This window comes from Rhyacophila brunnea, unplaced genomic scaffold (genome assembly GCF_057557595.1).
Source record: "Rhyacophila brunnea isolate RB1 unplaced genomic scaffold, BYU_Rbru_1.0 scaffold_51, whole genome shotgun sequence".
Classification (NCBI taxonomy): domain Eukaryota; kingdom Metazoa; phylum Arthropoda; class Insecta; order Trichoptera; family Rhyacophilidae; genus Rhyacophila; species Rhyacophila brunnea.
This window is the reverse complement of record NW_028233182.1, coordinates 1,730,509-1,745,692: the sequence shown is the minus strand read 5'-3', so window position 1 is coordinate 1,745,692 and position 15,184 is coordinate 1,730,509. Positions and strand designations below refer to the sequence as shown.

At 26.0% G+C, this 15,184-nt stretch overlaps 1 protein-coding gene across 1 annotated transcript; it reads right to left on the bottom strand.

Moving 5' to 3' along the window:
- Positions 1–9,394: 9,394 nt before the first annotated feature.
- Positions 9,395–13,987, bottom strand: LOC147065831 (fidgetin-like protein 1). The gene is made up of 2 exons (XM_085956229.1): positions 13,968–13,987; positions 9,395–10,343 (listed from the first exon to the last, which is right to left on the bottom strand). The coding sequence occupies exons 1-2, from the start codon at positions 13,985–13,987 to the stop codon at positions 9,395–9,397; spliced, it is 969 nt and encodes a 322-aa protein (XP_085812355.1).
- Positions 13,988–15,184: the final 1,197 nt, after the last annotated feature.

Below are 15,184 nucleotides of genomic sequence, written 5' to 3'. Positions count from 1 at the left end.
CGTATAATAAAGTTTCTAGCATGCATTGTTTGTTTTTTTATGAATAAATCAAATGTTAATATATATAAGAAGGGTGTCGTAGCTTTTAATATTTGTGCAATTATCCCACTCTCCCTAATAGGTTTTTTTTTTCGAATTTCGTTTATCAAAGTGTATTTTCGTATCTACAAAGAAGTGGTGAGACCTGGTAAATATGCAAATCATTATTCACAAATTATTTGGAATTAACTTTCAAAAAGGGGAATTATTATCTTTCAGCCCAAAAATTTAATAATACATAACAATGGTGCATAAACTTAAATTTATTTGTAAATTATTGAATAAACAAGGGTTGCTATATACAGCGTCTATTATGATATGTACAAATAATTTTCTACATATTAATTGAATGGTTTTTTAAAGTGGTATATTTGATGTTTTTGTATATCTTGATATTAATGCCTTCGAATAAAAGCCCGAAAAAAATAAAAACACCAAGTCTATATATTGATTTGAAAAAATGAATATTGAACATAAGTAAAATTCAGTTTAAAGGATAATATTTGTTAAAAAATGAACTCTTTTCTATAAATTTATGAATTTGAAGGCGTATGCTATTAAGGTTATTTTGTTAGTTTATCTTCATAGTTTTTTTATCGAAACAATTTATATTCAAAGTAATTATAATTTAAGGCTCATAAATCACCTTCAATCTTTAATTTAGATTTTACGAATATGTATTTTATTGAATATTATCTATTATTTATAAGAAAACGTGAAACTCATATATTTATCAAACGTATAAATAGCAACCTCTTAATTAGATTTGGAATTATTAAAAATTTAATTTTTCTAAATAAAATTTAAAAATAAATATTTATTTATTTTGATCGAATAAATTTTAGATTAATATCGAATACGCCAATAAAAATACGGTAAAAAGATATTTCTCTATTATTCCTCTGTGATCTCCCAAATAGGTTGTAATCCTTCGTTATAAGAATTTATTGGTAGTGTTGGGCTAGAAAATAAAGAAATCCTTTTTCGTAATGTTGAACGAATATAGTCCTGGCTTGTAAATTTGCAATTCGTATGTGAAAAAACAACGTTTCTATGTATGAATGGCCTAATATCGTTTACATTTGTTTTTTTAAACTCTTTTTTATCAAAACCATCATTGATTTTCACTTTTTCATTTTTTTCTGCACATTTATTCTTTATTTCTTTTCCTAATATTCCATTATCTAGTTTAAGTGAATATAAGGCGGTATTCGCTGTAGAGCTTCTAACCTTCATATTAGTTTTATGGATATTCTTGCTAGCTTCTGGTCTCGTCGTCTTTTTTCCTAAAATATTTGATAATCGATCTTTTGTCCCATGGTTTTCTATTTTAGTATCTTTATTTGAATTTTGAGCACATTTTAATTCTTCGCTTGTATTATTTTGTCCCATATTATATTTTGAAGTCTTCATATTTAATCCTCTAGATATAACCAGATCTTTATTTTTTTCTTCTAGATTATATATATTTTTTAATTTATTAATCCCGTTAATGGAATTTTCTTCTTGACTTTTCTGTGGATTTTTATTTATTGAATCTTTAATGTTATCATTTTTAATTATCTTTAGCTTTTTAAATTTTTTTGCGGGCTCTAACGGTTTTTCTGTTAGAATTTGGATGGTATTTTTCTTTTTTGAATTAAATTTACGCTTATATAATTTGGTGTCATCTACTTGCTTCTTATATATCCTTTTTATATTTTCTTTCACTTCTACAGTATTTTGTGCACTTGTTTTATTCAAATTGTTATCATCGAAAAATAATGATTTTCCTTCTTGAAGTCTTTCTTTATCATTTTCTGTCAGTGTGTCATCATCATTTTCACTTCGGTGCGTATAAAAAAATGAAAATTCAATATTTTTGTAATGTAAACTGAGAAATACTTCTAAATTCTCAAAATAAGTTGCTATTTTATAAGAAATCAATCCAGAGAGTCTTGTAAAATTTTTATGATCACTTTCAGATAGTGTAATATTTAAATCGTTTTGCAAACAAAATATGTTAAATAAATATATCAATTTTGATAGATAATAATGTTCACTTATATGAATATCTAAATGAATATTTTTTTTCTTCCGTATAAGACTTGAAATCTTTATATTATCTGGTAAAATAAGTTTAGATGTATTCTTGTGAATTATGTTTTCAAACTCGATAAAATTCCAATCGTTCTCGAAAATATATTTTTTAAATATATTCACCGCTATAAACTGTGTATAATCATAATAAAATATAATTTCATTTTTTGAATTTTTATTTGCCGTTAGATCCTGGAGTTTAGTATGAACATATGTAAATACATTATGATGATGAAAAATATCTAGCTGCTCAAATAATTTACAAGAACTATCCTCCGACATTTTTATGCATTTGAAATCTTCGTTATCTTCTCTTATCATTATCCAATTGCGTGTTTCTTCTATAATAACATCGACTAGCTTTTTTTCATCTTGTAACGCATTAAAAAACACATCACAGGCATATGGAAGTAGTTTTTTAAAAAATTTAATATCTACTATGCATATTGCATGTAAAATTGATACTGGAAGCACATCTGCACTTATATCCTCAAAAATTTGACAATACTCCTCACATTTATAAAATGTTTGTGTTAGGGATTGTATTTTTTTGCCTGAAAGTTTGGAGTCAAGAAGTGAAACAAATTTTTTTTCATGAATTAAATTATGCTTTAAGATTGCGCTTATATATTGAACAACAAGCAAAACACTTTCATATACATAAATATTAGCATCTTCACCCTCATACTTATCAACAGATATTCCGTCTCTTCTTGTCTTCTCCAAGAAAGCAAATAGACTCAAATTATATCTAAAATCTATATATTTTGGTGTCTTATAGTCAGAATAGACAAAATTTTTAGTGCTGATTGTATCTTCAGCTGAGTTCTTTATCCAAAAACATATGTAAAATATAGCAAAAATAATTACTACGTTGATAATATTCATAAATTTTTATCTTGAATTGCATTTAAACGAACTTTCCAATTAGAGAAAAAAGGAAATTAGCCATCCATAAAAATATAATTCAATAAACCAATTTTTTAAAAATATATTCAAATACCACAAATGAATCAATTGCAAATTTTATAAATATGATTACAATCTGTATTTGATTGAGGTGTTTATTATAGAAGAATGTTATTTTTCGTATATATAAATATATATTTAAAATTTAACAATCGTCGAAATAAATTTCAAAAAGCAAAGATTGTAATTAATCCTTTACACTCTTTTTTATTAAAAATATAAAATATGTGAAATCCTACGATTTCTTAGCTTAAAATAAATAGATAAAACACTTTATTTCATTATTATTTATATCACAAATAACATCTATTGTCAAATTTAAGGAAAAACAAATATAATCACTGTGATTATCAGCATTCCTACAAAATATTTATTTGATATTTCATTAAGCAAATTTGCTAAATTTTAATTATAAACCGGCATTCATTCTGGGCACATTAATCAATCATAGAATAAATTTATTTATGGGGAAGTTAAATATCAAAGCCACATAAATTTTAACGGGTTATATAATTGATTTTGTCGATTCACGCAAGTACCAAGTAAATTGAGTATCCGATGTTCGTTCATATAATTTTCTGTAAAATATTTTGATACCTGAATAAAAAAACGAGTGAACAGAAATTATTCATCAGGGTGTTGAAAGAACTAATATTCATGAATGCCGCAAAATCAATTATTATATTTTCCATTTGTGGTATATTAACCTTTTACTAATACTATTTTAAGATTAACGAATTTCAATTAACTTGTTCTATTTTTTCATGAAATTTATTCTTATTTTTATGTGAGCTCAAGAGATATATGATTTAATTTAAAAATTTAAATACAACAACTCTGAAAATATTATATCTATAGACTTTAATAGGCATATCATAGTGAATAAGTAAAAATGATCACAATCATGTTTTTTCACCAACTGGAAATAATTCTTTCGCCTAATATTATTTTTAACACTATAAATGATAATATACCAATATATAATCGCATAACAAAGCTTTATAAATTATAAAACAGTTAGTTTTAACACATTTAAACTTATATAATGAATTACTGATTGTTTTTATATTTTTTTGTAAATTAACCTATAATTGACCTTTTTTCATGGTCAAACAATAATATTGAATTGTATGATTGTTGAATATCCTTAAAAGAGAATGTTATTAGAAAAAAATATAATCCATTAAATCATATGTATTTCAAATCGAAAAATTTGGAAAATTAATTTCCTAAAATTTTATTTAAAAATTTACAGCGTATGTGTTTTTAATAATCTACTATAGAATCATTTGACTTAATTTGCTATTCTAGGCAGTGTAAATTGAAGAAAACAAAACCCACTATAAATCAATCGAAAAAGTTATTACCTCTAAAAAGTCAGATGACACTGAAAATTTTGAGTTCAAAAGAATTGGCTTTCACTGTAGCATAATATTATAAATGTATCCCTAAATAATCATTTGTAAAAAGTTATTGGAATGCCTGAAAAGGAAACTGTTTATGCTGATAAAAGGAAAATAATACAAATAAAATATTTTATTACACGAAAAACTATTTTCCGTTACTTAAATCTAAACTTCTATTTACTCTTTAAACTATTTTTGTCAAATTTTCATTCGGTAAATGACTAAAATACAAGATCAAGTTGTTTTAAGCTACCAGATTGATATTATCTTGTTTAAAATTTGGTTATAAGGATTTGGAAGGGTGAAATAAAAAAAAATTCGCACAATGATGGTATATTCAGTGAAGAAAGATCAAAAAATGATCTTTTTTATGAAGTTTGATGATGATAAAGATTGCTTATTTATATCAGAATATTGTTATTTTTTCATATTTTTGTGCATGGCATAATGTGTTATTGAAAAGATATTTTCTATATTTTGGTTCAAATACAGAAAATATGCTGAATATTCGTAAGAGATCATTTGTATAATATGCTTAAAATGACCTATAAAACATCTTAAATGTCTAATTTTTTAAGTAATTAGAAGCAAAAACGAAGATACATCTAATTTTTTCTTTCTGAAATAATAAACTGCTCTATTAATATGTGTCATGTGGTTTCGTATAAAATCTAGTTTTTCCAAAGCTATGAAATCTACAAAAGATAGCTGGAATGGTCATAACTTTAAATGTATATATTAATCCTTTGATAAATACTAAATTACTAAATCTATTAATAAAGAAATGTGGTTGAGTAAATTTAATCGACATCAAGAAATTGTTGAAATTTCAGTTCTTCTATTCAAAAAACCACCGACAAGACTACATGCGAAGTTGTTGGCATGAATTTAAGATCCACTGGTAAATTAATAAGTGAGGTCTATGAACTCATAGCGGTGTATTATAGCAATAAATAGTAAGAATAGTATGACCTAGGGCATTTTTCAAGTAGATTCTTAACTATAAGATTGAGCTTCATCGAGGAAGGGAACAAATAATTCCTACCTAGGTCTTTTAATTTGTAGGCACAAGCAGATCACCTAAAAATATTCGCTAGATTTCTTTTGAATAAAATTAAAAATACATTGAGAATATCATTAAGAGAGTAGTTAGAGAGGTTAGTAATATATATGGATGAATGTAAAGGCCATGATTATACTTTATTAAAAGACTATGGACATCAAACGATCGCGCATTTCATGATTTTGTTGATCCTGATTCTTTATTTTATAATCATAACGTTAAGTCATGTAATAACAAGCTGAATTACACATTAAAAAGGAGAAAAGTTTAAGAAAGTAAATAGGGCTCAGATGATTGAAGGTCTTTATGGTTTTTATCATATCAGAAGTAAGGTAATCACACATGACCTAATAAATATTTAAGGAAAAAAACATGTATTCAATTATGATATTATATCAATTTTCACACCAGGTTCCAATGATTTTACCAAAATATTATATATTTTTATCTATTATTTTTTTTACTTATGGATTAAGTTTCATAATATCAATTCCATCTATTGGATGTAGTCAGCCCATTGGTAATATTACATAATCACTGAGGCACTTTTGACGCCTTCCCCTGATCTATATTCATCAACTACTCTTCTTCTCTCAAATGAGATGAGATCAAGTATATTTTTACATCTATAAACTTTAAGTAGATATAATGCTTTAACTAATTTATTGTATTGTATTGGGGGTTTGTCAATTTATCCAATCATTTTCAACAAACTAGGTAATAGCACGCATTGAATAAGTAAGTGTTTATATTATCAGAACTAAACAAATTAGATTAAATCAAGTCAAATTAAAATTTAGTGTCTTTCTTATATGAATTGATTGATATTTTGTTTTTTAGTGTCATAAAAATTTTTAAAAATTAATATATGAACATAATTTTTGATCATTAAAAAATAATTTTTTTTTGCGTAGAGTAAGGATATTAATAAATATATTTTATGGATTAATTTTCTTTTTTTCTATTTTTATCTATTTTGACGTAATCAGCCCATTGGAAATATTGTATAACTCCTTGATACATTTTTTGACACCTTCCCCTGATCTATCTTCATCACTGCTCTTCTTCTCTCAAATGAGATGAGTTCAAGTGTCTTGCAGAGTGTGAGAGCTTGCATGTATGCTTCTACGTGTCTGGAATTTTTAGCTCCCTAACATATTTTTATGGAATTTTGTAACTATCTCGTCCCAAGTCATTACACATGGCATTATTCTTGTTTTACATTTGTAGATTAACCAAGTTCATTCGCCAAGATGTCATACTTCCTATATTTTTCATTCTCAACTTTAGTTAATTTGTCAAGGCTAGTTATACGTATTTCAATCAGCGTAATTATATTTTCTTTTTTATTGTATAGAAAAATATCAGGTCTATTTTATTTGATGATTATATCTGTTTTTATTCTGGTATCAACCTTAATTCTGCATTTTCGTTTTCGCAGATCTCTTGTACCGAGTAAGTTCTGATCTTTTTGGTTTTCTTGAAGTTGTATCGTTTTGATAGGAGGAAATGAAGACCCATTACGATTTCATTGTGCCTTCGGGAGTAATCATGCCGTAACATTTTATTATAGTAAACTTTATTATAATTGTTATTTTATATATTATCACACCATGCCATATTTTTAACTGTTAACGTTATTTATAAAGTGTTTTAGTTCTTATAAATGTGGAAATATAATGTTATTGGGGGTTTTAAAAACAATTTATTTGATATTAGTTCATTAGGCTTATATCCCACCCTACTATTTTTTTCAAAATTATTTATCTCCGTCTAGAATTGAGTCGTTTTAAAAGACATCCTAATCAAATCTATCTATAAAATTTAAACTTTTGTTTTACTCTGACAGTTTCTGATTTTTTTCGCTTTATATGGAATTAAAACCCGCGGTATTTGATTTTTTTGCGTTATTATTTCTTTGTGCGATATTTTAGATCTCTATAGTTTATATTTGTATTCTAGGTTCATTATTCGAACTAAATAAACACTTTTAATTATATAAATGAATATAATTTGGCGTACAACTTAATTTTCATCTTATAATATATTAAAGTGAAAATAAAAACATAGTACCACAAATATTTGATTCCTTTTTGTCAAAATTACATTGTAATTTCTGGGGTTGAAACTATGCTATAATATAAAATTTGTGGAGGTTTTGAAGCCATCTTGTGCAAAAAAAAACCATGAAATGAAATATTGTATCTTTAAAAGACGAGAAATTCTGTTTTTTATAAAGCCGATGCACAGAATTTTATTGGATATAAAGGTATGATCTAATAAGATCAATCAATACACTATGGAAACAAAATGCGGTTGTAGAAATCAGGCCGGGATGGGGTTTTTAATTATAATAGGCATTATTTTTATAATTTCGATGAAAGCTTATAAAAACAAGATTATTCTTGATACATTGTATGTTTTTTTGACTAATGAGATTCATAATTTTTCCTTATTCAAATATGATGTGCGTATTTTCGGTATATTATTATACAATATATAGTTCTCATCTACCCAAATAAATATAGAATGTACACGATCTATCTCTAATAATTACTATTTTATAATCATAATATGCAAAAAATAATATTAAATCGCTAGTATTTTTGGATTCTAATAAAGCGTATTCTATTTATAACAGAAATTTTCTTCAAAAAATGTTTTGTTTGATTTATACGAAAAAAATATATTTTAGATACATAAAAGGCATATTTTGTGTAAGTGAATTAGTTCTTAAATATATAAGTAGAACTTAATTTCGATTTATCATTATTCAAAGAAAATTATATTCTTCTGCAAAAAAATTAAAATATCTATCCATGATCTTCTAATTTGAGGTATGAATATTTGAGTTGTGTTTAGATTGAAGTATATGTTCTGTATAAAATATTAAAATATGGTAATAAATCCTTTTATTTTGGCATATTGATCTCTTATTTATGCTCTATGATATCTCCTACGATGAAAGACACCTTCCTCGCAAACATTCTCCTTCTAATGTCTTTTCATTCTTAAATTGTAGTTTTTTCGTGGATAAGATGTTTAGTTGTAACCCATGATCTACTAGTTGATATTTATTGTAAAATTTATAAGTTTCATTCATACATAAACGGAGGAAAATCTCTTTTGATCAAAAATGTTGCCACATTCAGAAGAACCTATAAACAAATGCAGGTACGTTTTTATCACGTGAATTTACTATTAAACGAAATTCGGGAAAAGCTATGGAGATTAGCCAAATTGTGCGTTTTTTCTCTGTGAACACTACATCATTTTAAGCTATCAGTTTGGATTTCTTATATTTATGCTATGAAACAACACAATAAATGAGCAAATTGAATTGATTTTCTAAAAAAGCAATGTGATTTTTTTATATTAAAGGTATATAACATTTATGTATCGTTTTTATTGTTACTTCATTTGATGATTTTATAATTTTCACAATGCCCTTATATGTGGATTCACATAATCAACTGTTTTTTATATTGGTATTTTAGGTAAAATTTTTACATCTCAAATAAAATTGTTGAAAATAATTACCAGTTAATTAAGTTAAAAGCATATTTTATCATCATTTTGAGAAATAAAATGTTTATTCACCATATTTTATCTTATTCAAACTTATATTTTGACGTGGTATCTTGTTTTAAGCTTAGAATTTGGCATAAAAGGATGTAGATAAGTATTAAAATATAAGATTGTGACATTTAAAATTATTATATGACTCAACATGATTCACTAAATATATTTTATCATCTTATCTTTATAAATTGCTTAAACAAAGGGTCTGTGTGGAGCAATAAAATTATGAATAGCCATTATGAGAAAGAATTTTTTATTAAACAGATCCAAAATTTTTATTCCAATCAACAAAAGCCGATAAATCTTTTTCAGAGACGCTTTTTCGAATTTGCTTCATTGCACCAACAAAGTCTTTTATTTCTATTGGTCTAGCCCTAAAATCCGAGGCTGTTATATCATCTACTTCTCTTATTGGTTCCATTGAGGCTTCTCTGCACAAATTATAAATATCCGAACCCGAATATCCTTCAGCCATCTCAGCTATTTCTTTGTATTCACTTTCATGCAGCGATGTCTCGAAATCTTTTACAAGATGTCTTATCATAATTTCCTTTGCTTTATCACATGGAAGAGGGACATAAATTCTTTTAACAAGTCTTCTTCTTGCCGCCTCATCGATTTCATGGGGTCTATTTGTAGCCCCAATAACCAGAATTTTATCTTCGATGCTTGTTCCCGCGCCATCAAATTGAACCAAGAATTCCGTTTTGATTCGTCTGCTGCCTTCATTCTCACCGTCGTTTCTTTGACTTAATAAACTATCGATTTCGTCAATAAAAACAACACTAGGTTGCATTTTTCTAGCCAGATAAAAAAGTGCACGAACCATTTTCTCACCTTCACCGACCCATTTTGATGTTAGTGAACTTGCGGATATAGAAAAAAAAGTTGCTTTACATTGAGAAGCAATACATTTCCCGATCATGGTTTTTCCAGTTCCTGGTGGACCAAATAATAAAAGTCCTTTTGGTGGGTTTCGAAGACCTTTAAAAATATCAGGTCTGAGAATCGGCCATACCACAATTTCATTGATGCTTTTTTTTACATTCTCGAGGCCCGCAATATCTTCCCATTTAATTTGCGGCGATTTATCGAGAATCTCGTTCTTTATTTTTTCAAGAAGACTGTTATCAATTCCACTTTCTGGATCAACATTGCTATTGCCAGCTTTCTTCTTTTCTTCATTTAATTTTATATCATTTCCACTACCAGATTTAAAATCGGTATTATTATTTGAATTATCAGACTTTCCGATTCCATAAAATAAATCATCTTCAATTAATTCTTCATTCTTTAACAAAATATCTATTGCTTCAATTTCAGTATCGCTGCAGAAAATTGGAATTGATATAAAATTATATATAAATGGAATGCATTCTTCGAAAATTTTTGTTTTATTAAAATTGTTTTCATCGTCTTTTCGAACATCTAACAAAAGCTTGATATAATGTGAATATAACTCTTTATATTTATTCATGATATCTTGTGTATAGCATTCTTGCGGTAGGAATGATGGAAACTCGGGAAGATTATTTTCTTTTATCAGTCTTTGCAGTTCATAAAAAGTATTTTCCATTGTTTCTTTAAATATCATGGGTCTTTGAACATTATATATCAGCGTATGAAATTGTTAAAGCTATGTCAATTATTTTAAAATTAAAACATCAATAAATATTGAAATTTAAACATGAAAAAAACGACATAGCATAAATTATAATTTTATTTATATAATAATTTATAGGCTACATAAACTACCATGAATTTGATTGGGCAAATACAATAAAATGAAACGATTTCTTACTAATTTTGCTTCATATTTAAGAAATAAAACAAAATAATCAAAAAAATAGCGCATATAGAAGATAGAAATCCTATTTCAAAGTTTGTAGCAGATTTCAGATAGGAATCATCCTATGTATATTATATTAAGCCATTTATTTTTTATGTTTAAGAAATCACAATTTATTTTTTTTATGCACCAAAGACACAGCTCAAAATTAAAATAGCATTATGTTTGTATTCTAAATAATTAAATTCGTTAAAAAGCGTTATTAATATCTTATTTTCTGTCAAAAATTATTTAGGCTTAGAAATTGTCTTTTTTTATGCATCAAGAACACAACTTAAAATTTAAATACCATTGGGTTTGTATTCTAAATAATTTTATTCCTAAAACAGCATTTATAATATCTTATTTTCTCTCAAAAATTATTAGGCTTGAGAAAGCGTCATTTTTTATGCGTAAAATCACAACTTAAAATTTAAATAGCATTGTGTTCGTATTCTAAATAATTCCATTTGTGAAACAGCGTTTATAATATCTTATTTTCTATCAAAAATTATTTAGACTTAGAAATTATCTTTTTTTTATGCGTCGAAATCACAACTTAAAATTTAAATAGAATTGCGTTCGTATTCTAAATAATTCCATTGGTGAAACAGCTTTCATAATATCTTATTTTCCATCAAAAATATATGTAGACAAAGTTTCATAAAAAAAAAGGTTTATAAAAGTAAATTTTTTACATATTATTAAACTGTGTTTCTTTCACATATTCAAAAAATAATTAAGATTAACTTTGAGATAATTAAAGGTTGCATTTGAATGCAATCATTTTGGTTTTTAATTATAAACCTCAATATACTAATTATTTCTTGCCTTTCTGTATGTTTTCTTAAAATTCACAGGCTGTATCAAAATTTAGAAACAACCAAAGAAAAAAATAGCTTTTATAACTAATTAATTTTTTTTTCTTTATTAATCATGTTTTGATCTTAGCAGCAAAAAAATGTTTTTTTGGACAATATTATTTCGCATCTGTAGAATTTACACCAAATTGAAATCTATTTATGTGCTAAAGATGAATATTTAATGCCAAAATTATTACCACGGATATAAAAATTTTGAAACATTTATTTTAAAGCAGGATGGGGTGATAACAGACCACATAAAAGATACCAGAAGAAACTTTTAGTCAAGAACCAGATCTAGGCATATATAAAAATCTTTGGCTTGAGAAATATCCTTGAATTAATAGATCTCGAAAGAAGTTGAAGTATTGAAGAAAACTTCGAAGAGGAGAAGGTAGGCGAAAATATAAATACACTGTGTGCATGGGAAATCAACCAAGTTGTGCACGAGAAGAAAACTAAAATTTTGGTCATAAAATAAATCAAATTTATTTCAGCAGCAACAACTTTCGATATAGATAATCGGATTAATACCTAATCGGGAAGTACATATAATTAAAAAATAACAAATGCACTTTATTTTAAAATAATATTCACTATACATATAGAAGATTGAATTCTATATAGCCAGGCATCAATATATTATTAATTTTTATTGCTCTATCACTTTAAAGCAATAAGTCAAATATTATAGTGTCTAAAATGGCACATGAATAATTAAGTCTTAAAAGAAGAAGATGAATATAGCGAGGTTGTTTAATGTAAAGTACAGTGGTGTGTATAAATATAAACAGCTCATAGAACTATTCTAAAGATTTTCGCGATTGAATCGGGGTAAAAGGGAGCAATGAATATTTATTTATGGATTAATTCGATTTTTAACTATTAAACATTCTTCAAGCAAAACTTCAGAGTCCTCAACAGAATATATTTGGCTGATACTTCTTTCCACCTCGTTATATTTATAATCTTACCATATACATCTTCTTCGTTCCAAAATTATTAGTTTAAGTGTCTTCCTCAAACCTATTGTTTGTGCGCATGCTTCAGCTAAGGTTCCTAACTCCTTAATATACAACCTATGGTATTTTTAACCACACCATCCCAAGTTATGACGCATGTGTACTATTTGTGTTCTACATATATAGACTAGTCATGGTCATTTGCTAATGGTCATATTTCCTAAAATTCTCATTTTTAACTTTAGTAAGATTACCCATACTTTTTATTACTTTTCTATCAATGTGATAAAAGGTAAAGAAATAAAAATAACACATGAAATAATTTAATTGTTTTAGATTATTATAGAGTTAAAGTAAAAGGGATGTTATTTAATGAAGCACAATATGATCGACGGTGATAATTAGATTAATTACACTTGAAAAAGTTACAATTATGGAGAGAATAGCCATGATGAGAATAAGATGAAAGAGGTATATTATGGTTGTGGAAGACACTTGAATTAATAAAAAATTGATAGGAAAGGATGCATAGAGGAACGTCATTAAGAGTGTTTGACTGTATATAGTATATTATATTTAAGGTGACACTTGAATTAATAAAAACTTGATAAAAAAGGATGTATAGAGGAACGTTATTGTGAGATTTTGACTGTATATATTATATTTAAGGGTGACACTTGAATTAATATGTTGGAAAAGATATATAGAAGCGGATTGTATAGAGGATATGACTGGAAGAATATATAAATATGACCAGGCCTATGTAGTCATCTAAATTTTGCCTTGGTTAATAAAGAGAAACAAAAACTAACTCATATATTACTAAAAATTTAAGGTAGTTGCATAATATGAACATATCTATTTAATATATATCATTGATTCTATCATGAATTATTAAATTGATTAAATATTTTATATAATATGATTCAATATTTTTTTTATCATGGACAATGAATTTCAAAATTTATTTTAAAAAAAATCCATTATCTTTTAACATAAAAAAAATAACATCGGTTTATATCGAATGGAAGAATTCGAACACGATTGGCGCGTAAAAAGCAGAAAAACGTGAATTAATAAGTTTAACTGCGAAGATATAACAAATTATTATATAATAAAAGTTCATGATAATAAGATTAAAACTAATATTTTATTCTCAATATAATAAGACTTTACCTTTTCCCCAAAACTTTCATTTCTCAAAATCTTTGGTTTCCTTCTAAATTTTCAGATCAAAATTTAATAAAAAAAAAATACTTTTTTTGCTAATAAAGCTGTATAATATTGTTTTGTGTAAATTTTGTAACTATAATTGAATTGTCTGCTATTTAATTATGATCTTCAAATTGAATGTGAAAGGATTGATTGCAAGAAAAGCAGATAAACTAACTACAAATCCAATTAACAAAAACAATAAAAAATCCTTCTTTTTTTTCTTGGTATCAATATCCAAAATATTTATCGTGGATATATATTGAATGATTAAAATATCAATTATCGAAAGTATGATCGAAATGTAAGGTGTATCAAAATAAGTTAAAATAAGTCTTAAGAAATCTATAATCGGCGTAAATATCAAAGAAAGTGTGGAAATATACACATACGTCTGATAATATTCTTTTTTTAAATAGTTTACCCAGAAAAATCCATTAAGATAAGGAACAACATTATATGCCACTAGCTTTAATAAGTGAACGATTGGACTGTAATTTGGACATATGTAAATTAATGGTGCGTATAAACATAAATTTATTAGTGTATATGCCACTGCTAATATCATAATCGTCCAGGGTGTAAATTTGTGTGTTACTGGCATACAGTGTTTCAAAAAAAGCGTCCTCTTTATATTTCTCATAATCTTATTTCGTCTTTTGAAAGTATTTTTTCTTTCGGGCATTTTGTCTCCGTTTCGAACCATGGGCAAAATTATTTTTAAAAAATTTATATGTTTCTTGAAATGCTATATGGTGTGGTTGAATAAATCTATATAATTGATAATGTGGCAGACTATAATTGCTTTATCATCCAATGGTGAGCTTCCAAATGGAACCATTATCATGATTATACTCCTAAAAAATAATAGATCGAATCTGTATTTCTGATATAATAAAGTTAAAATATAAATGTCTGGACCGAATCTAGATTTATATTGTTTTTTTGGGTCATACATTTACCATCAAATTAAGAGATCTACAATCAAAAAATTCTTTCATATAATAAAAAACTGATTAAAAGAATTAATTATCTCGATCAATCTGTATTAAAAATAATTTACTTTCATGTGAATTTATAGTTTATTAAACAGATTCATTTATTTTTCAGAAAAAAAAACAGTTTTAGTATATGTTTTTATTTGTATTGAGCACAAAAAATATATTTTCGGTGGTTAAAAA